This window comes from Leucoraja erinacea, unplaced genomic scaffold, assembly GCF_028641065.1.
Source record: "Leucoraja erinacea ecotype New England unplaced genomic scaffold, Leri_hhj_1 Leri_167S, whole genome shotgun sequence".
Taxonomy (NCBI): Eukaryota; Metazoa; Chordata; class Chondrichthyes; order Rajiformes; family Rajidae; genus Leucoraja; species Leucoraja erinaceus.
The window spans coordinates 104508-132222 of NW_026575979.1; the positions used below are offsets into that span (position 1 = coordinate 104508).

General features: G+C 46.5%; 1 protein-coding gene across 1 annotated transcript in view; it reads left to right on the top strand.

Annotated features, from left to right (window-relative positions):
- The window catches only part of thumpd2 (THUMP domain containing 2), a 49093-nt gene extending 21513 nt beyond the window's left edge, over window positions 1-27580 (top strand). Inside the window, exons 4-10 of the mRNA XM_055665990.1 lie at window positions 4528-4605; window positions 8609-8661; window positions 8869-8956; window positions 12187-12258; window positions 16349-16463; window positions 21125-21245; window positions 26762-27580. Of these exons, the coding sequence (XP_055521965.1) occupies window positions 4528-4605; window positions 8609-8661; window positions 8869-8956; window positions 12187-12258; window positions 16349-16463; window positions 21125-21245; window positions 26762-27116 (882 nt within the window). The 3' untranslated portion in view covers window positions 27117-27580. The remainder of the gene's footprint in view (window positions 1-4527; window positions 4606-8608; window positions 8662-8868; window positions 8957-12186; window positions 12259-16348; window positions 16464-21124; window positions 21246-26761) is intronic.
- Window positions 27581-27715: the final 135 nt, after the last annotated feature.

A 27715-nucleotide genomic window follows, 5' to 3' on the forward strand; every position in this document is an offset into this window, starting at 1 on the left:
ACCTGCTGAGTAACTGCAGCACTTTGTTGTAAACCAGCATCTGCCGTTCCTTGTATCTACAAGTTGTACAGACCAGCTGTGCAGCCAGAGTACGCAACACTTGTGTCGGGAATGTGGTTAGGTTTGCAACTGGAGCCAGGGTCTGCGGGGCTTGTATGTTGTACTTGTTGGGATGGAAGTGACATCCAATTATCCAGAAAAAGTGGCCCAGCCAAAGTCCCGAGGGTGCTGGATTATTACCTGAGTTTTGCAGTACCTGGTTTGTGATACAGAAGTCTGGCAGTTTTAGTGAAAGGAATCATTTTGTAACTATAGTAACGAGTGACTGTTTTGTGGCAAATCATTCCCTAATTGGCTCATCTTCCAGTTGGCAGACAGAATGGCCTTGGGGGTTGGACAGGATTAGAAAGGCCCAGATAGAATGGTTATGGAGAGGATGTTTCCAGTAGTGGGAGAGTCTGAAGCCCAGCGGGCACAGCCTCACAATAAACGGACCTACCTTTAGAATGGAGATGTGTAGGAATTTCTTCAATCAGACGGTGGTGAATCTGTGGAATTTATTGCCACAGACGGCTGTGGGGGCCAAAAGAATGGGTATTTTTAAAGCGGAGATTGATAGGTTCTTGATAGGTCTGAGCAAGGGTCTCGACTCGAAATGTCACCTATTCCTTCGCTCCATAGATGCTGCCTCACCCGCTGAGTTTCTCCAGCTTCTTGTCTATCTTCGATAGGTTCTTGATTAGTAAGGGTGTCAAAGGTTACGGAAGAAGGCAGGGGGTTGAGAGGGAAAAATAGATCAGCCACGATCAAATGGCGGAGTAAATTCGATGGGCCGAATGGCCTAATTATACTCCTATGCTTTAATATGTAATGTATTCTATTGCAGCAGTTTTGTTAAGGGCCTTGGTTACCTAATCCGCGAGTTCTGGCGAGTTTGCCCTGTGCTTGAAACTGCAGTGGAAATGGAAATGAAATGAAAATGCAATGAGCTGTTTGTCCTACCCTGTGCTTGAAACGGCAGTGGAAATGAAAATGCAATGAGTTGTTTGGCCTGCCCTGTGCTTGAAACTGCAATGGAAATGGAAATGAAATGAAAATGCAATGAGCTGTTTAGCCTGCCCTGTGCTTGAAACTGCATTGGAAATGGGAATGAAATTAAATGAAATTGAAATGAGCTGTTTGGCCTGCCCTGTGCTTGAAACTGCAATGAAAATGGAAATGAAATGAAAATGCAATGAGCTCTTTGGCCTGGCCTGTGCGTGAAACTACAGTGGAAATGGAAATGAAACGAAAATGCAACAAGCTGTTTGGCCTGTCCTGTGCTTGAAACTGCAATGGAAATGGAAATTAAATGAAAATGCAATGAGCTCTTTGGCCTGGCCTGTGCTTGAAACTACAGTGGAAATGGAAATGAAACGAAAATGCAACGAGCTGTTTGGCCTGCCCTGTGCTTGAAACTGCAATGGAAATGAAAATGAAATGAAAATGCAATGAGCTGTTTGGCCTGCCCTGTGCTTGAAACTGCAGTGGAAATGGAAATGAAATGAAAATGAAATGATTTTTTTGGCCTGCCGTGCTTGAAACGGAAATGGAAATGAAATGAAATGAGTTGTTTGGCCTGCCCTGTGCTTGAAATTGAAATGGAAATGGAAATGAAATGAGTTGTTTGGCCAGCCCTGTGCTTGGAAATGAAATTAAATGAGTTGTTTGGCCTGCCTGAAACCACTAATTTCGGCCCATAAGCCCCTATTAGCTGAGAAACGTCTCTTTTGCCCAAAATGCCCAAAACCAGGAAAAGGTAAAAAAAAAGTGCCTTTCACTGAGATTTCACCGATTCTTTTTTTTTTTGAAGAGCCCCTTTGGCCCATCAGACCTGTACTAGCCCGGGAGGAGTCCCTTTGGCCCATCAGTAAGTATTCCCCCTGCAAGTATTAAACCTCACCCCAGTATTTTTCTCCCTCCCTTCATTGGCTTCTTGTGAGATCCACGCCAGGATAGACTTTCCTCCATTATTGCTGTGCTCTGCAGAAAATGATGAAAAATGTCTAAAATTGATTCTCCGCCCTCTCCCCCTTCTCTCTCACAGAGCCTCTCACCTGTTTTGGGCAGAATTTCTGGCAGTTTCTGAGCTGCCAGCCCACCAGACCTGAGTGATTGAGCTGCCATCCCACCAGGCCAGAGTGACTGAGCTGCCAGCCCACCAGGCCTGAGTGACTGAGCAGCCAGCCCACCAGGCCTGAGTGACTGAGCAGCCAGCCTCACCAGGCCTGCCCACCAGGCCTGAGTGACTGAGCAGCCAGCCCACCAGGCCTGAGTGACTGAGCAGCCAGCCCACCAGGCCTGAGTGACTGAGCTGCCAGTCCAAAATCCATTTGGCCCCCAATGTCCATACCAGCCCCCTGGAAACCAGGCCCCAGCCCCCAACACCCATACTAGCGCCCCAACCCCCCCCCCCCCCCGGCCACCAATATTAGAATTGGTGGGGTGGATAATGCGCTGGGGTACCAGCCCTCCCGTGTGACCCAACGGGTGCGATATATTCTAGTTGACTCTAAAATCCTACCAACCACCGAAGTCAGGCTAACCTGCTTATAGTTTCCGCTCTTTTGCTTTTCTCCCTTCTTGTACAGCGGGGTGCTAGTCGCAATGTAACAATCTTCAGGAACCACTCCTAACTCTAGTGATTCTTGAAATATCATAATTAATTCCAAGTTGTGCCGAAGGGCCTGTTTCCATGCTGTACAACTATGGTTCTATACAGTGAGAGGTCAACTACATCACTGTGAATGTGGTGTCACCTTCAGGCCAGGATAGGGAAGCTCAACCACTGTGAACAAGAATGCTTAGAACTGGAATGCAAGGGCAGTAATTAGTAATTAGACAAATTGTGTTAAAAGTTTGTGAAATTGCCTCAATGTGGATTACATTATTTAATCTCCCAAACGTAAGTATCTATGAAGTTGGCTTCATTCACTCAAGACATTTAATACATTTTCATAGTGGTAGAAAGTGCAATTTAGAAGAGCTGAGAACTTTGTCTCATTTGTAAGTGGACCTTTTCGAGGGAAATAAATAGACAATAGGTGCAGGAGTAGGCCAAACATTTGCCTCTCATAATTTTATATACTTATCTCTCCTCAACCTCCGACCTTCCAGGGAAAACAATCCAAGTCTATGCAACCTCTCCCTGAAACAATAGACAATAGGTGCAGGAGTAGGCCATTCGGCCCTTCGAGCCAGCACCGCCATTCAATGTGATCATGGCTGATCATCCCCAATCAGTACCCCGTTCCTGCCTTCTCCCCATATCCCCTGACTCTGCTATTTTTAAGAGCCCTATCTAGCTCTCTCTTGAAAGCATCCAGAGAACCTGCCTCCACCGCCCTCTGAGGCAGAGAATTCCACAGACTCACCACTCTCTGTGAGAAAAAGTGTTTTCCTCGTTTCTGTTCTAAATGGCTTGCTCCTTATTCTTAAACTGTGGCCCCTGGTTCTGGACTCCCCCAACATCGGGAACATGTTTCCTGCCTCTTGCGTGTCTAAATCCTTGACAATCTTATATGTTTCAAATCAGTTACCCACAGAAATTACAGCCTTGAGAAGAGTCTCAACCCGAAACGTCATCCATCCATGTTCTCCAGAGATGCTGCCTGACCCGCTGAGTTACTCCAGCACTCTGTGAAACGTCACCTATCCATGTTCTCCACAGATGCTGCCTGACCCGCTGAGTTACTCCAGCACTCTGTGAAACGTCACCTATCCGTGTTCTCCACAGATGCTGCCTGACCCGCTGAGTTACTCCAGCACTCAGTGAATTGTCAGTTATCCATGTTCTCCACAGAGATGCTGTCTGACCCGCTGAGTTACTCCAGCACTCTGTGAAACGTCACCTATCCATGTTCTCTACAGATGCTGCCTGACCCGCTGAGTTACTCCAGCACTCTGTGAAACGTCACCTATCCATGTTCTCTACAGATGCTGCCTGACCCGCTGAGTTACTCCAGCACTCTGTGAAATGTTACCTATCCATGTTCTCTACAGATGCTGCCTGACCCGTAAGTTACTGCAGTACTGCAGGATGTGGGGGGATCTTATAGAAACATATAAAGTTATAAAAGGACTAGACAAGCTTTTTCACCCAGAGAGTTGTGAATTTATGGAATTCCCTGCGACAGAGGGCAGTGAAGGTCAAGTCACTGGATGGATTTAAGAGAGAGTTAGATGGAGCTCTAGGGGCTAGTGGAATCAAGGGATATGGGGAGAAGGCAGGCACGGGTTATTAATTGGGGACGATCAGCCATGATCACAATGAATGGCGGTGCTGGCTCGAAGGGCCGAATGGCCTCCTCCTGCACATATTATCTATGTTTCTACTTTGTGTCTCTTTTTTGTAAAACAGCATCTGCAGTTCCTTGTATCTACAGATTGTGCAAACCAGGTGTACAGCCAAGGTGAGCAACACTTGCTGAGTTATTCCAGCACTTTGTCTTTCTTGTGTACCCACATAAATTGATTGTTTTTCCACAGGAGCTAGGAAGAGCAATTGGGATTGCACTCGGCAGACAAATGGGTTGGAAAGCTGAACTGAGGAACCCCATGCTGGAGGTAAGAGCTGGAGGTTAGGTCAACCTGTCACAATGACTGAGGTTTAAATGTTGAGACGTCAAAGAGAACTTTCTGTGGAAGTGTCACATCTGCATTTCCTTTAATGTATGACCCCCTTTTCCTTGGTGAAATATTTTTTACCATTTCAGAGCAAATTATAATAAACCATATAATAACTTAATATTACATTTTAAGGACATCCTTGCTATTGAGGGAGTGCAGCGTTGGTTCACCAGGTTAATTCCCGGGATGGCGGGATTGTCATGTGCTAATAGAATGTAGCGACTGGGCTTGTATACTCTGGAATTTAGAAGGATGAGAGGATTCTTATTGAAACATAGGATTATTCAGGGTTTGGACACGCTAGAGGCAGGAAACATGTTCCTGATGTTGGGGGAGTCCAGAACCAGGGGCCATAGTTTAAGAATAAGGGTAAGCCATTTAGAACGGAGATGAGAAAATACGTTTTCACACAGAGAGTTGTGAGTCTGTGGAATTATCTGCCTCAGAATGCGGTGGAGGCAGGTTCTCTGGATGCTTTCAAGAGAGAGTTAGATAGAGCTCTTAAAAATAGCAGTCAGGGGATATGGGGAGAAGGCAGGAACGGGGTAGTGATTGGGGATGATCAGCCACAATCACATTTGTAGATTAACCCATACTAGACAATAGACAATAGGTGCAGGAGTAGGCCATTTGGCCCTTCGAGCCAGCACCGCAATTCAATGTGATCATGGCTGATCATCCCCAATCAGTACCCCGTTCCTGCCTTCTGCCCATATCCCCTGACTCCACTAATTTTAAGAGCCCTAACTAGCTCTCTCTTGAAAGTATCCAGAGAACCGGCCTCCATTGCCCTCTGAGGCAGAGAATTCCACAGACTCACCACTCTCTGTGAGAAAAAGTGTTTCCTTGTATCCGTTCTAAATGGCTTACTCCTTATTCTTAAACTGTGGCCCCTGGTTCTGGACTCTCCCAACATCGGGAACATGTTTCCTGCCTCTAGTGTGCCCAAGCCCTTAACGATCTTACATGTTTCAATGAGATCTCCTCTCATCCTTCTAAACTCCAGAGTGTACAAGCCCAGCTGCTCCATTCTCTCAGCATATGACAGCCCCGCCATCCCGGGAATTAACCTTGTTAATCCATGCCATTTATAATCTCCACTACACATATGTGCATGCCACCCTTTACATGGTATTACGGTACTACACAGCTTTACACTAGTATGGTCAGCCGGCTCTCACACAATCCACGCCGAGCTGGATGAGAATGGCGGGCAGTTTAAATGTTCCTGTTTGCTTATGGAATAAAGTGATCTTTCACTATGTGTGTTGTAACATTGTCATAAACAACATTGAATGGTGATGCAAGCTCGAAGGGCCTACTCCTGTACCCATTGTCTATTGTCTATTGACTTCAATCATAGCAACAAAGACATTACCTGCAATTTGAGTCTGACCCGCCCAGTCTGAAGATGAACATTTTAAATGGTTTGGGTACGTCTGACGGAAACCCAGTCAGATAATCAAAATTCACTGGGCTAAATCAATATCGAGCAGCGGGATGTGGGGAGGATGTTTCCAGTAGACCAGAGGGCATGGCCTCAGAATAAAAAGGACGTACCTTTAAAAAGGAGATGAGGAATTTCTTGAGTCAGAGGGTGGTGAATCTGTGGAATTCATTGCCACAGACGACTGTGGAGGCCAAGTCATTGAGTATTTTTAAAGCAGATATTGATCAGTAAGGGTGTCAAAGGTTACGGAGAGAAGGCAGGAGAATGTGTTGAAATCGAATGGTGGAGCAGACTTGATGGGCCGAATGACCTAATTCTGCTAGTATGTCTTATCGTTATACTACCTCATATATATCATGGAATGTAAAGCATAACAATTCCATATTCCCACATAAAAGTGTGGGAAAAAGATGTTTTATCTGGAACTCTGGCGAGAATGTTATGTATCTTTTTACCTAATCAGGTCCTGCAAACTTGCGTCAGTAAAAATAGTGAATCAACTGTGGTGAGGTAAAATAAAATGACAAATCACCCCTCTCGCAGTCTTAAAACCTCACGGCTGTTTTTAATTACCTCATTCACAAGCTTCAATTAAAGATTTAAAATATTATAAATGTGTACCTTACATTTCCCTCCAGCTATTCCAGTGAAACATGTTATAGGGACAATCTCATAACTCTAGGTGATTTTTAAAAAATTCCTGTAGGGGAGAGTACTGTGCTGAATCGTGAAGCACCTTAGCTGGCGAATAATGGACCTGTCCCACTTACGCGACTTCTTCGGCGACTGCCGGCACCCGTCACAGGTCGTTGCAGTTCGCCGAACATTTTCAACATGTTGAAAATCCAGCGGCGACCAGAAAGACGCTACGACTCTTTGGGCGACTGAGGAGACGACTCACGACCGTACAGACGACACAATAGACAATAGACAATAGGTGCAGGAGTAGGCCATTCGGCCCTTCAAGCCAGCACCGGTGCTGAACTCTGCTCCTCCTGTACTGCAGGCTGTCCTTCTTCACGCTGCTGGCCCCGTGGTCTCTGCCACTGCTGTATATCCACAGACAGCTCTTGGCTGAGCAGGAGCACCAGGGTCCCTTCATCCCGCAGCACTCTGTGTAAAAAGGCCACCACAATCATTAGACAACAGACAGTAGACAATAGGTGCAGGAGTAGGCCATTTGGCCCTTCGAGCCAGCACCGCCATTCAATGTGATCATGGCTGATCATCCCCAATCAGTACCCCAGTCAGAAGAGATCCAGTCAGAAATAACGAGGTTAAGATTAGGATTGTAGTTTAGAAATATAATTCATATTCCAAGTATTGTCACCACTGAATCTTCAAGACCCTTTGTAATAATCCCTATTCCTACTCCAGTCATTCCCAATAATTGTAAGTAGTTTAACATATAATTCTTCTCAGGCCCCCTTCGGTCGTGGCTGACCATGGGTGTCTCCAGGGTTGGAGGACGCCTGTGCGTGACTTTGTTTAATGTGGGGAGACTGGTGCACAGACAGCCACCCCACGGTCTTAGACAGATCTGGGTCATGGAGTCCAAGACGACCGTAGACCCTTTTCTGCTGCAGCCTTCATCCGCCTTCCCAGCCGTTGTGATGCTCCACTAAGGTCAGCCATCGTCCTCCGCCTGTTCCACCGTTGAGGTCTTGGTCGGATTGCTCTTTGTCAGAGACCTCCCCCTCGACCTCACCGCCATGGGTGGTCCTACCAGGAGCATCGCTCCAGACGGCATCGCTCGCAGGATCTCAGGCCCACACAAGCTTACATAGAAACATAGAAATTAGGTGCAGGAGTAGGCCATTCGGCCCTTCGAGCCTGCACCGCCATTCAATATGATCATGGCTGATCATCCAACTCAGTATCCCGTACCTGCCTTCTCTCCATACCCCCTGATCCCCTTAACCACAAGGGCCACATCTAACTCCCTCTTAAATATAGCCAATGAACTGGCCTCAACTACCCTCTGTGGCAGAGATTTCCAGAGATTCACCACTCTCTGTGTGAAAAAAGTTCTTCTCATCTCGGTTTTAAAGGATTTCCCCCTTATCCTTAAGCTGTGACCCCTTGTCCTGGACTTCCCCAACATCGGGAACAATCTTCCTGCATCTAGCCTGTCCAACCCCTTAAGAATTTTGTAAGTTTCTATAAGATCCCCTCTCAATCTTCTAAATTCTAGGGAGTATAAACCAAGTCTTTCCAGTCTTTCTTCATAAGACAGTCCTGACATCCCAGGAATCAAGTCTGGTGAACCGTCTCTGCACTCCCTCTATGGCAATAATGTCCTTCCTCAGATCCTTATATTCAGATAAGCTTCTCCACCACGACAAGGTGACAATCCAAAGAGAAGAACATATAATTAAACGACAATTTTATTTGTTCATGGTTTTAAAGCATTGTAGTATTGTGCCTTCTCAAAACAAAGGAGACTGAGTATGTTATTCCATCCAAGCTTGATTTGATTTTGTTTTACAGGTCTACGTTCATTTAAATGACGTTCATTGTGTGGTTGGAATTCCTATACTAAGGTAGAACATTTTTCTAGTAGTGAACAATTAAAAATGTTCTGACAGTTGCCATGTTTTAGCACGCAAACAAATGTATCAAAACTAGTGACATCATTAGGAACTGTTAAGAAACCAATGGAGGAACAAGATGATTTTATGTTTGCATTTCTTATTTTTGCACATTAATTACCTGTACAGTGGCACTAAAGTTGTTTTTTATGCTTCTAGACTTCCGTTGGCCAGCAGGGATTACATTAAAAATCCAGGGCTGAGATCTACTGTGGCTTGGGCCATGGCATATCTGGGTGATATCCAGGTAGGTCAGACAAGATTTAGGATTTACATCCACACCCGAAATGTCACCTATCCATGTTCTCCAGAGATGCTGCCTGACCCCCTGATTTACTCCAGCACTCTGTGAAACGTCACCTATCCATGTTCTCCACAGATGCTGCCTGACCCGCTGAGTTACTCCAGCACTCTGTGAAACGTCACCTATCCATGTTCTTCACAGATGCTGCCTGACCCGCTGAGTTACTCCAGCACTCTGTGAAACGTCACCTATACATGTTCTCCACAGATGCTGCCTGACCCGCTGAGTTTACTCCCAGCACTCTGTGAAACGTCACCTATCCATCTTCTCCACAGATGCTGCCTGACCCGCTGAGTTATGGTGCAGCAGCATCTATGGAGCTAAGGAAATAGGCAACTTTTCGGGCCAAAATCCTTCTGGAAATAGGCAACGTTTCGGGCCGAAACCCTTACGGGTTTCGGCCCGAAACGTTGCCTATTTCCTTAGCTCCATAGATGCTGCCTGACCCGCTGAGTTACTCCAGCACTCTGTGAAACGTCACCTATCCATGTTCTCCACAGATGCTGCCTGACCCGCTGAGTTACTCCAGCACTCTGTGAAACGTCACCTATCCGTGTTCTCCACAGATGCTGCCTGGCCCGCTGAGTTTATTTTAGTTTAGAGCTACAGTGCGAAACAGGCCATTTGGCCTACCGAGTCTGCACCGACCAGCGATCCCCGTACATTAACACTATCCTACACACACTAGGGACAATTATACATTCATACCAAGCCAATTAACCTACAAACCTGTACGTCTTTGGAGTGTGGGAGGAAAAACGAAGATCTCGGAGAAACCACATGCAGGTCACAGGGAGAATGTACAACCTCCATACAGACAGCGCCCGTAGTCAGGATTAAACCCGGGTCTCTGGCGCTGTGAGGCAGAAGCTCTACCACTACGCCACTGTGCCGCCCGCCCAGTTACTTCAGCACTTGGTGTCTTTTTTTGTAAACCAGCATCTGCAGTTCCTTGTGTCCACATTTCCCTTTATATTGGCAAATAAAGCAACAACTGGAAGAGTCCATGAAATCATAAATGTAGGCAAATGAATACCGAAATGAAGTTATAGAATTATACATCATAGCGAGCGAAACTATTCTGTCCATTATTTTTGTTTAGATCCTTCAAATCACTTGAATTGGTCCCTTCCTCTGTTTTTCATGTCTTTGGAGCAGAATTAGGCCATTCAGCCCATCGAGTCTCTCCTGCCATTCAATCGTGGCTGATCTATCTTTCCCTCTCAACCCCATTCTTCTGCCTTCTCCCTGTAACCTTACCCTTAAGAAATGCAATATTTTTCTCCATTTATAATCAATCCCTTCTGAAGTTGCTGTGTATACCCCCTTTTCATGCAGTGTATTCAAAATCAGAAAGCATTCAAACAAAAGTAAACCTCGATTTTTCTAGCAGGTCAATAATTTATCAAGTGCCTCTGGAAGCCTACATTAACCATAGATGTTGACACAAAATGCTGGAGTAACTCAGCGGGACAGGCAGCATCACTGGAGAGAAGGAATGGGTGACGTTTTGGGTCGTGTCCTTTCTTCCCTTCTTCATCTTGCGAATGAAACATAAACCAAAGGAATAGTTAGATCTCAAGCCGGGTGTTGAGCAGCCAGGTTGTTGTCTCTGTTGGTGTCAATGTCTGCCAGGCCCTGACACAGCTCCATTTGGTGGGTGGCGAAGCGGGCACCCAGAGATGACATGGTTGCCTGTCTGTTATTGTTCCCTTCTCGACCCGAAACAAGGGTCAATAATGTCCTTGAGGAACAATAATGTCCTTGAGGAAGGACATTATTGCCATAGAGGGAGTGCAGAGACGGTTCACCAGACTGATTCCTGGGATGTCAGGACTGTCTTATGAAGAAAGACTGGATAGACTTGGTTTATACTCTCTAGAATTTAGGAGATTGAGAGGGGATCTTATAGAAACTTACAAAATTCTTAAGGGGTTGGACAGGCTAGATGCAGGAAGATTGTTCCCGATGTTAGGGAAGTCCAGGACAAGGGGTCACAGCTTAAGGATAAGGGGGAAATCCTTTAAAACTGAGATGAGAAGAACTTTTTTCACACAGAGAGTGGTGAATCTCTGGATCTCTCTGCCACAGAGGGTAGTTGAGGCCAGTTCATTGGCTATATTTAAGAGGGAGTTAGATGTGGCCCTTGTGGCTAAGGGGATCAGGGGGTATGGAGAGAAGGCAGGTACGGGATACTGAGTTGGATGATCAGCCATGATCATATTGAATGGCGGTGCAGGCTCGAAGGGCCGAATGGCCTACTCCTGCACCTAATTTCTATGTTTCTATGAAACGTCACCCATTCCTTCTCTCCAGACATGCTGCCTGTCCCGCTGCGTTACTCCAGCATTTTGTGTCTATCTTCAGTATTAACTAGCATCTGCAGTTCCTTCCGACATGAGTTAAGGGCCTGTCCCACTTTCACGACCTAATTCACGACCTTTTTTACTTGTGGCCATTTTTCATCAGGCTAGAAAAAACGCCCCGACCTACTTGATGCCACGGGTACCTACGACTAGCATCAAGGCCTGCCACGATCTCCTACGATCTCCTACGACCTTGTGACGACCATGCTGCGAGTATGAGTCAAGGGCAAACTCGGCAGAGGTCGTGAATTAGGTGGTGAAAGTGGGACAGGGGCTTTATATTCTCAGTTCCCTCGAGTAGAAACCTACCAGGTATGAAACATTTCTAGACAGTAGTTTCTAACGTGAAATTAATAGCCTCTTCTTCTCCTTGCGAATGAAACATAAACCAAAGGAATAGTTAGATCTCAAGCCGGGTGGGTGTTGAGCAGCCAGCTTGTTGTCTCTGTTGGTGTCAATGTCTGCCAGGCCCTGACACAGCTCCATGTGGTGGGTGGTAGAGCGGGCACCCAGAGATGACATGGTTGGCTGTCTGTTGTTCTGCTCCGCATTCACAAGCTGGGCTCTGGTGGAGGGAGCCCCCATCTCCACACGCTGGCATTGAAACGCCCAACTCCAGTACCAAGTCTGTTGAGCTTCACCCATCCACGCTCCTCTGGGGAGGTCAGACCCTGGACAGTTTTTATAAGGTGCTGAACCAAATAGCTGATTAATAGCTGAAGCAGAGGATTGCATTTAACTCGGTGCAACCTCGGGTTTGTAGGATAACAATACTCTGAATAAACAGACAAATCCATTTCATTCTAGGCCGGATCAATCGTGCTGGATCCAATGTGTGGATTAGGCACCATCTTACTGGAAGCTGCCAAAGATTGGCCCGTGAGTATTATCCACCCTGCTTGCTAACGGTCCTGATGTATGGGAGGCAAAACTTCACATTCCTCTGACAATGTTTTAGGAATATTACATTACATGTCTTTATCTATATATTACTAAATCTCTGTTCTTGACCGCTTTTGGCCTTCTGTGCTGCGATTTCCGAGAGAATGCCGCCACCTACGGCCGTCATTTTTGGCCACCTCGCTCAGAGCCCCCCTCCGCCGCATGTGTGCCGAGGATTTTTCCCGTCGATGAAAAATGACAGAGATATTAATGTTTTTACAAAATTCCCCATTCTCTCTGCTGCCCCTGCTGGAGGGAGAGGGAGGGACTATAAAACCAGGAAGTGGTGTGCCTCAATCAGTCTCTGCAAGTGGTGTGCCTCAATCAGAGCTCTGAATAACACTGAACAAATGTCTCCACAGCTGTGAGTACCCATAATGTGGTTTGAAAATGAAAATATGGTTAGTTTGAGGGAAAAAAGCACTGCCTGCAAATGGTTGTTTGGGTTGAAGTAAAAAGGCACCCTCTCTCTCTCTCTCCCCTCCTCTCTCTCCCCTCCTCTCTCTCTCTCCCTATCCCTCTCTCTCTCTCTCTCTCTCTCCCCCCCCCTCTCTCTCCCTTTCTCTCTCTCTCTCTCTCCTCCCTCCTCTCTCTCTCTATCTCCCCTTTCTATCTCTCCCCTTCTCTCCCCCTCCTCCTCTCCCCCCCTTCTCTCCCCCCTCCTCTCCCCCCCCCCTTCCCTCCCCTCTCCTCCCCCCCCCTCTCCTCTCCACCCCTCTCCTCTCTCCCCCCCTCTCCTCCTCTCCCCTCCCTCCTCCCCTCCCTTCCTCCCCCCCTCCCTGCTCCCCACCTCTCCCCCTCCCCTCCCCTCACCTCACCCCCCTCTCAGCACACCTCTCTCTCCCCCTCCCCTCCCCCCCTCTCGCTCTCTCCCTCTCTCTCCCCCCCCCTCCCTTCCCCCCCTCCCCCTCCTCTCTTTCCCCTCCATCCCCTCCCTCCCTCCCCAAAACCCCCTCCCTTCCACACACCCTACCCTCCCTTCCCTCCACCCTCCTCCTCCCTCCCCATCACCCCCCTCTCAGCACCCCCCCTCTCTCCCCCTCACTCTCACCCTCTCTCTCTCTCTCCTCCCCTCCTCCCCCACCTTTCCCTCCTCACCCACCCTCCCTCTTCACCTCCTCTCCACCCCCTCTCCCTCTTGCCCCTCTCCCTGTGTCTCTGTCTCTCTCTCTGTCTCTGCCCCTTCTCTCTCTGCCCTCACTCTCTAACCCCGCCCCCCCCCCCCCCCCCTATTTGTGACTGCAAGTTGGGGGCTATGCGTCCGTAGATAGGGTGGTTATGGGGTAAAAGTAGCAAATTAATAATAATATTTATATATCAAGGGGGGTAATTAGCGTGAGTGCGGGGGGGGGGGGTTGGGGGATAGTTAGTGTGTGACGCTGCATGCCGCCTCCCCCCCCCCACAACCGCACGTTGGGGGAACAGACCCAACGGGTCTGCACTTGGTCTAGTATTGGATTTAACATTTATTCAGAACTGCTACGCCATATGTTGCTGTACTGCAAAACAACAAATTAAAAGATAAGATGAAAATCATTTTCAAGCAATGCATAACAAATTAATGGAATTCTGTGGAAATTTCTTTATTATATTGTGTCAACAAAAATAATGTACCAAGCTCTATGTGTTGGCACGGTTGTGTTCCAATTCCAGGAATGTGTGGGTAACTCAAATCATTTTCCTTTTATCATGTCCATTAACATCCTGCTGTGATGGTGTATGGTTTAACTTCAAATTATTACCGTCTTATACAGTAGATCAGGCATCCTCCCCTGGCATTCACCATAATCATGGCTCATTCACTTTCCTGCTGAGCCCCTCACCACCATTTCCATCAATATCCAAAATGCAAGGCATCTCAGGAATGGACAATAGGTGCAGGAGTAGGCCATTCTGCCCTTCGAGCCAGCACCGCCATTCAATGTGATCATGGCTGATCATCCCGAATCAGTACACCGTTCGTGCCTTCTTCCCATATTGAATGACGGTGCTGGCTCTGAGGGCCGAATGGCCTGCTGCTGCACCTATTGTCTAATGTCTAATTTAGAATTTTATCGTAGCCAATCCACAATCAGTACCCCATTCTCCCCATATCGCCTGACTCCGCTATCTTTAAGAGCTCTATCTAACTCTCTCTTGAAAGCATCCAGAGAACCGGCCTCCACCGCCCTCTGAGGCAGAGAATTCCACGGATTCACAACTCTCTGGGTGAAAAAGTTTTTCCTCATCTCCGTTCTAAATGGCTTACCCCTTATTAGATAATAGACAATAGGTGCAGGAGTAGGCCATTCAATGTGATCATGGTTTATCATCCCCAATCAGTACCCCGTTCCTGCCTTCTCCCCATATCCCCTGACTCCGCTATTTTTAAGAGCCCTATCTAGCTCTCTCTTGAAAGCATCCAGAGAACCTTAAACTGTGGCCCCCTCAACATCGGGAACTTGTTTCCTGCCTCTAGTGTGCCTAAACCCTTAATAATCTTATATGTTTCAATAAGATACCCGCTCATCTAAATTCCAGTATATACAACCCCAGTCGCTCATATGACAGTCCCGCCATCCCAGGAATTAACCTCGTGAACCTACGCTATTTAGCATTCAATGATAGAGTACTAACAGTTTACAAACCACTGCATAGTTTAATTTTTTCTCGTCTTAGTCCGAGGCAGCAATGCCTTAAACTAACGTTATTCCTGCAAGTTCTAGATTTCCCTTCCTAAGGAAAACAGCATCTACTCTGCCAGCCCGTTCAAAATCTTTAATTTAGTTTGAGATACGTTGTGGAAACAGGCGGTACAGCCAACCGAGTCTGTGCCGACCAGCGATCACCCATATACTTGTTCTATACTTTCTTCTGCAGTTGTATAGGGCTCTGGTGAGACCACATCTGGAGTATTGTGTACAGTTTTGGTCTCCTAATTTGAGGAAGGACATCCATGTGATTGAGGCAGTGCAGTGCAGTGTAGGTTCACGAGACTGATCCCTGGGATGGCGGGACTGTCATATGAGGAAAGATTGAAAAGACTAGGCTTGTATTCACTGGACTTTAGAAGGATGAGGGAGGGATCTTATAGAAACATATAAAATTATAAAAGGACTGGACAAGCTAGATGCAGGAAAAATGTTCCCAATGTTGGACAAATCCAGAACCAGGGGCCACAGCCTTAGAGTAAAGGGGAGGCTATTTAGGACTGATGTGAGAAAAAACCTTTTCACCCAGAGATTTGTGAATTTGTGGAATTCCCTGCCACAAAGGGCAGTGGAGGCCAAGTCACTGGATAGATTTAAAAGAGAGTTAGATAGAGCTCTAGGGGTAGTGGAATCAAGGGATATGGGGAGAAGGCAGGCACGGGTTGTTGATTGGGGACGATCAGCCGTGATCACATTGAATGGCGGCGCTGGCACAAAGGGCCGAACGGCCTCCTCCTGCACCTATGTTCTATGTTTCTATATTTCTATCCAATTTACAGAAACCAATTAACCTGTACTTTGGAGTGTGGGAGGAAACCGGAGCACCCAGAGAAAACCCACGCAGTCACAAGGAGAAGGTGCAAACTCCACACAGACAGCATCCGTAGTCGTCATCGAACCTGGGTCTCTGGCGCTGTAAGGCAGCAACTCTACTGCTGAGCCACTGTGCAGCCCCTATAGGTCCTGTAAGTCAATCAGATACACTCATTCTTCAGAACTGCAGTGCACTTAGCCCCGTCACACCCGATCTTGCTTCACCAATAACTCGCCCGTCCCTGGATTCACCCCATCTTCTGAACATCTCTGTTATAATGAGGAACTGATCATCCACCAGATGTTTGTCCATCTGGAGGGTAAATGCTTGAGCATACAGCTCGAACCATTCTGATGTACCGTTAGATAGCTGGGCTTGTAAATGATATTTTTCTTCTACCGAGAGGTATTTGAAGGAGACAAGTTGTATTTTGTCCAACAATCTCGGTGGAAACCTGTCCTGCTTGCAGAACGAGCCAATTTATCCTGGGGCAGCTCCCATATTATTTTCTTGTTTCCCTCAGAACGCCTATTATCACGGAATCGACAACACCGCCTCGCAGTTGCAGATGGCATCTGTTAACGTGTGCTTTGCCAAGCTGGAGAGCAATATTGACTTAACAAGAGCTTCTGTCACAGGTAATGAGGTGCTCTCACAATCAAAGCAGCAGCTCCCCAGGGCTTTGCTGGGGGAAAATTGTTACTATTCATCTCTGCAATAAATGCGTATAGTTTGTGGCGGAAATGTACTGTGATATTTCAAGGGTCAAGAGTGTTTTATTGTCATATGTCCCAGATAGAACAATGACATTCTTACTTGCAGCAGCACAGCACGATATGTAAACATAATAATCTGTGACAGGTGAGCTCAGAATGACAATATTTGATTATTTTCTGTTGTGCTGCTTACAGCATCACAGGCAGGCACCATCTTCACATAGATAACCGCAGAGATCTCTGTATTATGGTAAGATAGATAGACGGATGGATGGATGGATGGATGGATGGATGGATGGATAGATAGATAGATAGATAGATAGATAGATAGATAGACAGATAGATAGACAGACAGACAGACAGACAGACAGACAGACAGACAGACAGACAGACAGACAGATAGATAGATAGATAGATAGATAGATAGATAGATAGATAGATAGATAGATAGATAGATAGATAGATAAAAAAGCTGGAGAAACTCAGCGGGTGCAGCAGCATCTGTGGAGCGAAGGAAATAGGCAACGTTTCGGCCCGAATCGTTGCTTATTTCCTTCGTTCCATAGATGCTACTGCACCCGCTGAGTTTCTCCAGCTTTTTTGTGTACCTTCAATTTTCCAGCATCTGCAGTTCCTTCATAGATAGATAGACAGATAGATAGATAGATAGATAGATAGATAGATAGATAGATAGATAGATAGATAGACGGACAAACAGACAGAGCTTCCTTTGATGCATTCATCTTGTTCATATTTCTGGATGAACCACATGAATGATTGATTTAAATGGAAATGTGAATTGTATGTGTGGAAGGACTTTTGATTCACCTCTAGTTCAGGGTCAAAATATTCACAGCAGGCAATGCTTTCCATTCCAGTGCAATTGTAAGGAAAAATTTCATGGGCGTAATAATTTATCAGCTCATATGACAATAGACAATAGTCAATAGGTGCAGGAGTAGGCCATTCGGCCCTTCGAACCAGCACCGCCATTCAAGAGAGAGCTAGATAGGGCTCTTAAAGATAGCGGAGTCAGGGGATATGGGGACAAGGCAGTAACGGGGTACTGATTGGGGATGATCAGCCATGATCACATTGAATGGCGGTGCTGGCTTAAAGGGCCGAATGGTCTACTCCTGCACCTATTGTCTATTGAATCTCCACGGCAAAGTGAAACACTTTGCATGCTCTCCAGTCAACTCATACTCGACATGAGTATAATCAAGCCATACTGAAGTAGAACTGGTGGTGTAAAGAGTAAAATAGCAGAGTGCAGAATCGAGTGTTACAATTACAGGGAAAGTGCAGATAAAAAAGTGCAAGGACTGCCGTGAGGTCAGTTGGAAGACGGGGACTACTCCTGCAGCTTATGAGAGGTCTGTTCAGTAATCTGATGATCGCAGGGGAAAGCGGTTCCTGAATCTGGTGGTTCGTGCTTTCAAGCTTTTGTTTCAGTTTTGGTTTAGTTTATGGTCACGTGTACCGAGGTACAGTGAAAAGCTTTTGTTGCGTGTTCATCAGCCAGCGGAAAGACAATACATGATTACAATCGAGCCGCTCACAGTGTACAGATGCGGGATAAGGGAATAATGTTTAGTGCAAGGTAAAGTCAATAAAGTCTGATCAACGGTTGTAGTTCAGGACTGTTCTCTGGCTGTGATAGGATGGTTCAGTTGCCCGTTAACAGCTGGGAAGAAAGTATCCCTGCCACATCTTCCCATCTCCTCCCCTTTCTGCTTTCCGCAGAGACCGTTCCCTCCGTTATTCTCGGGTCAATGCGTCCCTTCCCACCCAAACCACCCCCTCCCCGGGCACTTTCCCGCAGGAAATGCTACACTTGTCGCTTTACCACCCCCCTTGACTCCATCCAAGGACCCAAGCAGTCTTTCCAGGTGAGGCAGAGGTTCACCTGCACTTCCTCCAACCTCATCTACTGCATCCGGGTGTTCTACTGCTCTGCATTGGCGAGATCAAGTGCAGGCTTGGCGATCACTTCGCCCAACACCTCCGCTCAGTTCTTACTAACCAACCTGATCTCCCGGTGGCTCAGCCCCCCCCCGACATCAGTCTGAAGAAGGGTCTCGACTCGAAACGTCGCCTATTCCTTCTCTCCATAGATGCTGCCTCACCCGCTGAGTTTCTCCAGCATTTTTGCCTACCTCTGAATCTGGAGGTGTGTGTTTTCACACTTCTATGAGGGTGGGCAGGGAGCGACTCATTCTTGGTTATCCCGCTGGCCTTGCCAAAGCAGCGTGAAATATAAATGGAGCCAACTTTGTATCTTTTGCCCAATGTGAGAGACAGAAAGACCAGGCTGACAAACATCTTTGATTATGTTCATCAGGTCATAAGGAATAGTGGAATTAGATCATTCGGCCCATCAAGTCTACTCCGCCATCCACTCACGGCTGCTCTATCTCTCCCTCCTAACCCCATTCTCCTGCCATAAAAACATAGAAAATAGGTGCAGGAGTAGGCCATTCGGCCCTTCGAGCCTGCACCGCCATTCAATATGATCATGGCTGATCATCCAACTCAGTATCCCGTACCTGCCTTCTCTCCGTACCCCCTGATCCTTTTAACCACAAGGGCCACATCTAACTCCCTCTTAAATATAGCCAATGAACTGGCCTCAACTACCTTCTGTGGCAGAGAGTTCCAGAGATTCACCACTCTCTGTGTGAAAAATGTTTTTCTCATCTCGGTCCCAAAGGATTTCCCCTTTATCCTTAAACTGTGACCCCTTGTCCTGGACTTCCCCAACATCTGAAACAATCTTCCTGCATCTAGCCTGTCCAACCCCTTAAGAATTTTGTAAGTTTCTATAAGATCCCCCCTCAATCTTCTAAATTCTAGCGAGTATAAACCAAGTCTATCCAGTCTTTCTTCATATGAAAGTCCTGACATCCCAGGAATCAGTCTGGTGAACCTTCTCTGTACTCCCTCTATGGCAAGAATGTCTTTCCTCAGATTTGGAGACCAAAACTGTACGCAATACTACAGGTGTGGTCTCACCAAGACCCTGCACAACTGCAGTAGAACCTCCCTGCTCCTATACTCAAAATCCTTTTGCTATGAATGCCAACATATAGCCAGTTCATTGGCTATATTTAAGAGGGAGTTAGATGTGGCCCTTGTGGCTAAGGGGATCAGGGGGTATGGAGAGAAGGCAGGTACGGGATACTGAGTTGGATGATCAGCCATGATCATATTGAATGGCGGTGCAGGCTCGAAGGGCCGAATGGCCTACTCCTGCACCTAATTTCTATGTTTCTATACCATTCGCTTTCTTCACTGCCTGCTGCACCTGCATGACTTCTCCCCATAACCCCTGACACCTACACTAATCAAGAATCTACCTATCTCTGCCTTAAAAATATCCATGGACGTGGCCTCCATAGTCTTCTGTGGCATTGAATTCCACAGATCTACCACCTTTGTTGGTGACGTTAACACCCAGGAACTTGAAGCTCTCGATCATCTCCATTCCGACATTGTTGTTGCTGATTAAGGCATATACATCGGCTCGTCTCCTGAAGTCAGTAATTAGCTCCTTCGTCTTGCTGACATTGAGCGAGAGCTTGTTGTCTTGACAACATGAGTTGTGTTGACACCATAATAAGCTGGGGCGGTAAGATCATTTATTAAAAGTTCATTTGGTGCCAGCGAGTGTGTGATAAATGACTTCTGTGGTCTTGCCTCCCTCCGTAAGGAAGCCTTGATCTTATAGTTACATTGCTAGATCATTTTCCTTTCACATGGACACTTAATAAAGTGCAGTCTGATTGTTTAAAGCAAACCTGTTCAAAACAGAATACAAAGTTGACTTTCACGTTTTGTATCTACCCCCTTAAAGGAAACTCAAAATGGACTGGTAATCTGTAGTAGATTTAGCTTTAAGTTTAGTTTTAGTTTTGGTCCCCTAATGCACCTCCTGGTGTATAGTTCCTGCAGGGGGGTGAGTGTAGTTCCCATAGTGCGTTCGGCCGAACACACTACTCTATGCAGAGCCTTCCTGTCCTGGGCAGAGCTGTTCCAAAACCAGATCGAGATGTTGCCGGACAAGATGCTTTCTGCAGCCCCAGAGTAGAAGCACTGGAGGATCCTCAGAGAGACTCTGAATTTCCTCAGCTGCCTGAGGTGGTAAAGGCGCTGCCTTGCCTTACTCACCAGTGCAGCAGTGTGTGTTGTCCATGTCAGATCCTCTGTGATGTGGACTCCCAGGTATTTAAAGCTGCTCACCCTGTCCACATTAGTCCCATTTATCCCCAGTGGCGCGTTGAGCCCTTCTAAAGTCCACAATCAGCTCCTTAGCTTTTTTACATTTATACCAAGCCAACTAACCTACAAATCTGTATGTCTTAGGAGTGCGAGAGTAAACCGGAGCATCCGGAAAAAACCCACGCGGTCACGGGGAGAACGTACAAACTCCGTACAGACAGCACCCTAGGTCAGGATCGAACCTGGGTCTCTGGAGCTGTAAGGCAGCAACTCTACCGCTGCACCACCACGCCACCTTGGTGGGCTACAGAATTATTTCTTTAATTTTTTTGTAATTCTGACTACAGATCTGTGTGTTTCAGAATTACCTCTACTTGATGAAAGCATTGACGTACTCATCTGCGATATTCCATTCGGGAAGAAGTTCAAGATTACTCATGACACAAAAGCAATGATGCCCTATATCCTCAAAGAAATGGTGAGGTAGGTGATTTCTGTAGCTTTCAGTTGTTCAAATAATCTACTCTGATCTTTTCTCACTTAAGAGATGTCTTCGAAGCTACCAGCTATTCATTCGATAGATACAAAATGCTGGAGTGACTCAGTGGGTCAGGCAGCTTGCTATTGAGGGAGTGCAGCGTAGGTTTACAAGGTTAATTCCCGGGATGGCGGGACTGTCATATGCTGAGAGAATGGAGCAGCTGGGCTTGTACACTCTGGAGTTTAGAAGGATGAGAAGGAATCTCATAGAAACATATAAGATTGTTAAGGGCTTGGACACGCTAGAGGCAGGAAACATGTTCCCGATGTTGGGGGAGTCCAGAACCAGGGGCCACAGTTTAAGAATAAGGAGTAAGCCATTTAGAACGGAGACGAGGAAACACTTTTTCTCACAGAGAGTGGTGAGTTTGGAATTCTCTGCCTCAGAGGGCGGTGGAGGCAGGTTCTCTGGATGCTTTCAAGAGAGAGCTAGATAGTGTTCTTAAAAATAGCGGAGTAAAGGGATATGGGGAGAAAGGCAGGAACGGGGTACTGATTGGGGATGATCAGCCATGATCACATTGAATGGCGGTGCTGGCTTGAAGGGCTGAATGGCCTACTCCTGCACCTATTGTCTATTGTCTGGAGAGAAGGAATAGGTGACGTTTCGTGTTGAGCCCCTTCTTCGGATTGAGGGTCAGGAGAGGAAGCTGAGAGATATGGAAGGGTAAGGTGTGAAAACGACAGATCAAAGCAGACGCTGCTCTTCCATATCTCTAGTCTTCCTCTCCCCTGACTCTGAATAATGTCCCAACCCAAAACGTCACCCATTCCTTTTCTCCAGAGGTGCTGTCTGTCCTGCTGAGTTACTCCAACATTTGTGTCTATGTTCGGTGTAAACCAGCATCTCAAGTCAAGTTTATTTGTCACATACTCATACGATATGTGCAGTGAAATGAAAAGTGGCAATGCTCGCAAATTATGCAAAAATCAAACAAACAAACTACAAACAGAATGGAACAGAATCATATAACCGTATAACCATATAACAATTACTGCACGAAAACAGACCATCTCGGCCCTTCTAGTCCGTGCCGAACACTTACTCTCACCTAGTCCCATCTACCTGCACTCAGACCATAACCCTCCATTCCTTTCCCGTCCATATACTTATCCAATTTATTTTTAAATGAAAAAAACAAACCTGCCTCCACCACTTCCACTGGAAGCTCATTCCACACCGCTACCACTCTCTGAGTAAAGAAGTTCCCCCTCATGTTACCCCTAAACTTTTGTCCCTTAATTCTCCAATCATGTCCCCTTGTTTGAATCTTCTCTACTCTCAAAATGGAAAAAGCTTATCCCCGTCAACTCTGTCTATCCCTCTCATAATTTTAAAGACCTCTATAAAGTCCCCCCTTAACCTTCTGCGCTCCAAAGAATAAAGACCTAACTTGTTCAACCTTTCTCTGTAACTTAGGTGCTGAAACCCAGGCAACATTCTAGGAAATCTCCTCTGTACTCTCTCTATTTTGTTGACATCTTTCCTATAATTAGGCGACCAAAATTTTACACCATACTCCAGAATTGGCCTCACCAACGCCTTGTACAATTTTAACATTACATCCCAACTTCTATACTCAATGCTCTGATTTATAAAGGCCAGCACACCAAAAGCTTTCTTTACTACCCTATCTACATGAGATTCCACCTTCAGAGAATTATGCACTGTTATTCCTAGATCCCTCTGTTCAACTGCATTCCTCAATTCGCTACCATTTACCATGTACGTCCTATTTTGATTTGTCCTGCCAAGGTGTAGCACCTCACACTTATCAGCATTAAACTCCATCTGCCATCTTTCAGCCCACTCTTCCAAATGGCCTAAATCTCTCTGTAGACTTTGACTGTAGACTTTGAAAATCTACTTCATTATCCACAACATTATCCACACCATGCCTTGTCTAATATATTCACATATTACATATTTGTGAGAGGGAAGAAAAAGGAAAAAAACAGCAATTTTAAAAAGACACCACACAATAGTAAAATGGTTCAGTAAAGTTAGTCCCTGGAGAGATAGGAGTTTACAGTCCTAATGGCCTCTCGGAAGAAACTCCTTCTCATCCTCTCTGTTTTCACAGCATGGCAACGGAGGCGTTTGCCTGAACGTAGCTGCTGGAACAGTTGCTGGGGTGGAAGGGGTCTCCCATGATCTTGTTGGCTCTGCAGTTCTTTCGAAGGTAGACAAAACTGCTGGCGAAACTCAGCGGGTGAGGCAGCATCTATGGATCGAAGGAATGGGTCATTCTTTCATACACATTCCTTTGGGTGCTTATTGTGCTTTGGTTTGGTTGCTGAGTTTCTTTCCCCATCAGCTTCCTCCACTGTGTGTATGCTATTATTTGGTTCCTGGTCTTATCTAAGCCCCAAGTATTGGAGCATGAATGTTCCCTTCCAGTTCTGTACCATGCTGGTCTGCACGGTTCATGTGGACGAAAGCATTCAAACTGGTCACTGTCCATGAAGATGCAATATGTCTGGCACAATAATATTGTGTAGAATGTAAATAGGTAGTCCCATGCAAACTAATCTTTGAGTCATAGACTCATACAGCATGGAAACAGACCCTTTGGCCCAACTTGCCCACACTGGCCAAGATGCCCCATCTACACTCGTCCCACCTGCCTGCATTTGGCCCATATCCCTCTAAACCAGTGGTTACCAACCTTTTTTTGGCCATGCCCCACCTAATCACCTCTAAAATCCTGATGCCCCCTGCCCCCCCATGTGGTGATATATAATTCTTATCATTTCAATACCTTGGTTTACACAAGCTTCAAAAGAACATGGTTCAATAAATAAGGTTCTCCCATGACCTCGCGCGCTTTGTGCGACGTGCATGAAGAGCGATGGCGCGGTGATTATGTAATAACTACACAATAAAGACCTTTTTTACCCCCAAAAAATTATTTACTCAAAATAACATCTGAAACATAAACTACATATGTTTACCTGATGGAAAATCCAAAAAAATAAAAATCGGAAATTTGGACCCAGACCTCCTCAGTTGCGCTCAATTGCCCCCCTTAAAAATCAAATTGCCCCCCTGTGGGGCGTACGCCTCACGTTGGGAACCACTGCTCTAAACCATTAATTCCCGATGTTGGGGAAATCCAGGACAAGGGGTCACAGTTTAAGGATAAGAAGGAAGTCTTTTAGGACCGAAATGAGAAAAAACATTTTTCACACAGAGAGTGGTGAATCTGTGGAACTCTCTGCCACAGAAGGTAGTTGAGGCCAGTTCATTGGCTATATTTAAGAGGGAGTTAGATGTGGCCGTTGTGGCTAAAGGGATCAGGGGGTATGGGGAGAAGGCAGGTACGGGATACTGAGTTGGATGATCAGCCATGATCATATTGAATGGCGGTGCAGGCTCGAAGGGCCGAATGGCCTACTCCTGCACATATTTTCTATGTTTCTATCTATTGCATCCGCTGCTCAAGATATCACCTGATCTACATCGGTGAGACCAAGGGTTTCGGCTCGAAACGTTGCCTATCTCCTTCACTTCATAGATGCTGCTGCACCCGCTGAGTTTCTCCAGCAATTTTGTCTACCTGCTGAGAACTCCAGCATTCCGTATTTTAATTTATAAATATGTATCTGCAGTTCCTTGTATTTACTTCAAACTGAATGGATCATGCTTCAAAAATCAGTGTTTGGTGACCTCTAGTGTTCATTCAATAGGTGCAGGTGTAGGCCATTTGGCCCATCGAGCCAGCATCGCCATTCAATGTGATCATGGCTGATCATCCCCAATCAGTACCCCATTCCTGAGTATACAGAGTATACAAGCCCAGCCGCTGCATTGTCTCAGCATATGGCAGTCCCGCCATCCCGGGAATTAACCTTGTGAACCTGCGCTGCACTCCCTCAATAGCACTCCCTCAATACCTGTGCAAATTTTGTGAGAGTATCTGCCTCAACTACCTCTGGCAGCTCGTTCCATACACCCACCACCCTCTGTGTTACTGCTCAGGTTCTGATTAAAACTTTCGCCTCCATAGGATAACCTATATCCTCTGGTTCTTGATTCTTCTACTCTGGATACTCTGTATATCTAATCTATTCCCCTCATGATTTCATACACCTCTATAAGATCACCCCGCCCCCTGCACTCCAAGGAATAAAGTCCGAGCCTGCTGTATTTCTCCCTGGAGCTAGGGTAATGAAGAAGGCTTGCCTTCATTGCTAAGGGCATTGAGTACAAGTCAGGAAGCCCTGATGCAGCTGTGCAGAATTTTGCTCAGGTCACATTAGGAGTATTGCATGCAGTTGGATTAGAGGATTTCTGTAAAATTGTAAATAGTCCTTAGTTTGATGGTGTTAGTGTGCGTGGATCGATGGTGGATGCGGACTCAGTAGACCGAAGGGCCTGTTTCTGTACTCTCTAAACTAAACTACAGTTTCTGATATGTGTAAGAAGGGACTGCAGATACTAGTTTACACCAAAGGATAGACACAAAATGCTGAAGTAACTCAGCGGGACAGACAGCATCTCTACTGAGAAGGAATGGGTCGAGATCCTTCTTCAGAATCTATCTATCCCTGCCTTAAAAATATCCATTGACTTGGCCTCCACAGCCGCATGTGGCAATGAATTCCACAGATTCACCCACCATCCTCTGATCAAAGAAATTCCTCCTCATCTCCTTCCTAAAGGATGGTCCTTCTATTCTGTGGCTGTGGGTCAGGGCAGAGCCACAACGTGAGATATGGAACAACGGTAAGGTGCCAAGACGAGAGTTCAAAAGGGGGCAAAGATCAAGAAAAATGTGGAATCGCTGTTCGATAGGGGATGGTGACTATTCAACATTTTAATCAGGAGGACAGTCAGACTGTTGGGAGAACTAGGGAAGGGGGAGGAATGGAGAGAGAGAGAGAGGAGGAGAAAGCAAGGGTTGCTTGAAGTTAGAGAAGTTAATATTGAATATTCTTACCGCTGGGTTGTCTAATTCCCGGGATGGCGGGACTATCATATGCTGAGAGAATGGGGCAGCTGGGCTTGTACTCTCTGGAGTTTAGAAGGATGTGAGGGGTTTCTCATTTAAACATATAAGATTGTTAAGGGCTTAGACGCACTAGAGGCAGGAAACATGTTCTCGACGTTGGGGGAGTCCAGAACCAGGGGCCACACAGTTTAAGAATAAGGAGTAAGCCATTTAGAACTGAGACGAGGCAACACTTTTTCACACAGAGAGTGGTGTCTGGAATTCTCTGCCTCAGAGGGCGGTGGAGGCCGGTTCTCTGGATACTTTCAAGAGAGAGCTGGATAGGGCTTTTAAAGATAGCGGAGTCAGGGGATATGGGGGGAAGGCAGGAACGGGGTACTGATTGTGGATGATCAGCCATGATCACATTGAATGGCGGTACTGTCTCGAAGGGCCGAATGGCCTCCTCCTGCACCTATTGTCTACTGTCTGTTGTCTAATGATTGCGGTGGCCTTTTTACACAGAGTGCTGCGGGCTGAAGGGACCCTGGTGCTCCTGCTCAGCCAAGAGCTGTCTGTGGATATACAGCAGTGGCAGAGACCACGGGGCCAGCAGCGTGAAGAAGGACAGCCTGCAGCCCAGGAGGAGCAGAGTTCCGCACCGCTGGAAACTGCTGGCGTGAAGGAGTCGGCTGCTGCTGAAAATGAGCTGTCCCGGGTGAAAGCAGAAGCCTGGGCCTCTCTGATACCCGAGGGGATCTTCCCCGTCAGTCTGGGAGTAACAGAAGCCTCTATACACAAGTACAAGAAAGTCCCCCACAATGTGAGTGAGAACGTTGACAGAGACCTCGGGCAGCACTCAGAGCCGCCTTCAGACTGAAATTAAACAGTTGCCGACCCGAAACATCACCTCTCCATCCACGCCACAGGTCATAGAGTGATACAGTGTGGAAACAGGCCCTTCGTGCTGCCTGACCCGCTGAGATCCTCCAGCATTTTGTGTTTTGCTCCAGATTCCAGCGTCTGCAGTTCTTTGTGTCAATAGACAATAGGTGTAGGAGTAGGCCATTTGGCCCTTCGAGCCAGCACCGCCATTCAATGTGATCATGGCTGATCATCCCCAATCAGTACCCCGTTCCTACCTTCTCCCCATATCCCCTGACTCCGCTATCTTTAAGAGCCCTATCTAGCTCTCTCTTGAAAATATCCAGAGAACCGGCCTCCACCGCCCTCTGAGGCAGAGAATTCCACAGACTCACAATTCTCTGTGTGGAAAAAGTGTTTCCTCGTCTCCGTTCAAAATGGCTTACCCCTTATTCTTAAACTGTGTGGCCCCTGGTTCTGGACCCCATTCTCCTGCGTTCTCCCCATAACCCCTGACACCCGCACTAATCAAGAATCTCTATGTGTCGGAAGGAACTGCAGATGCTGATTTACACTGAAGATAGATACAAAATGTTGGGGTAACTCAGCAGGACA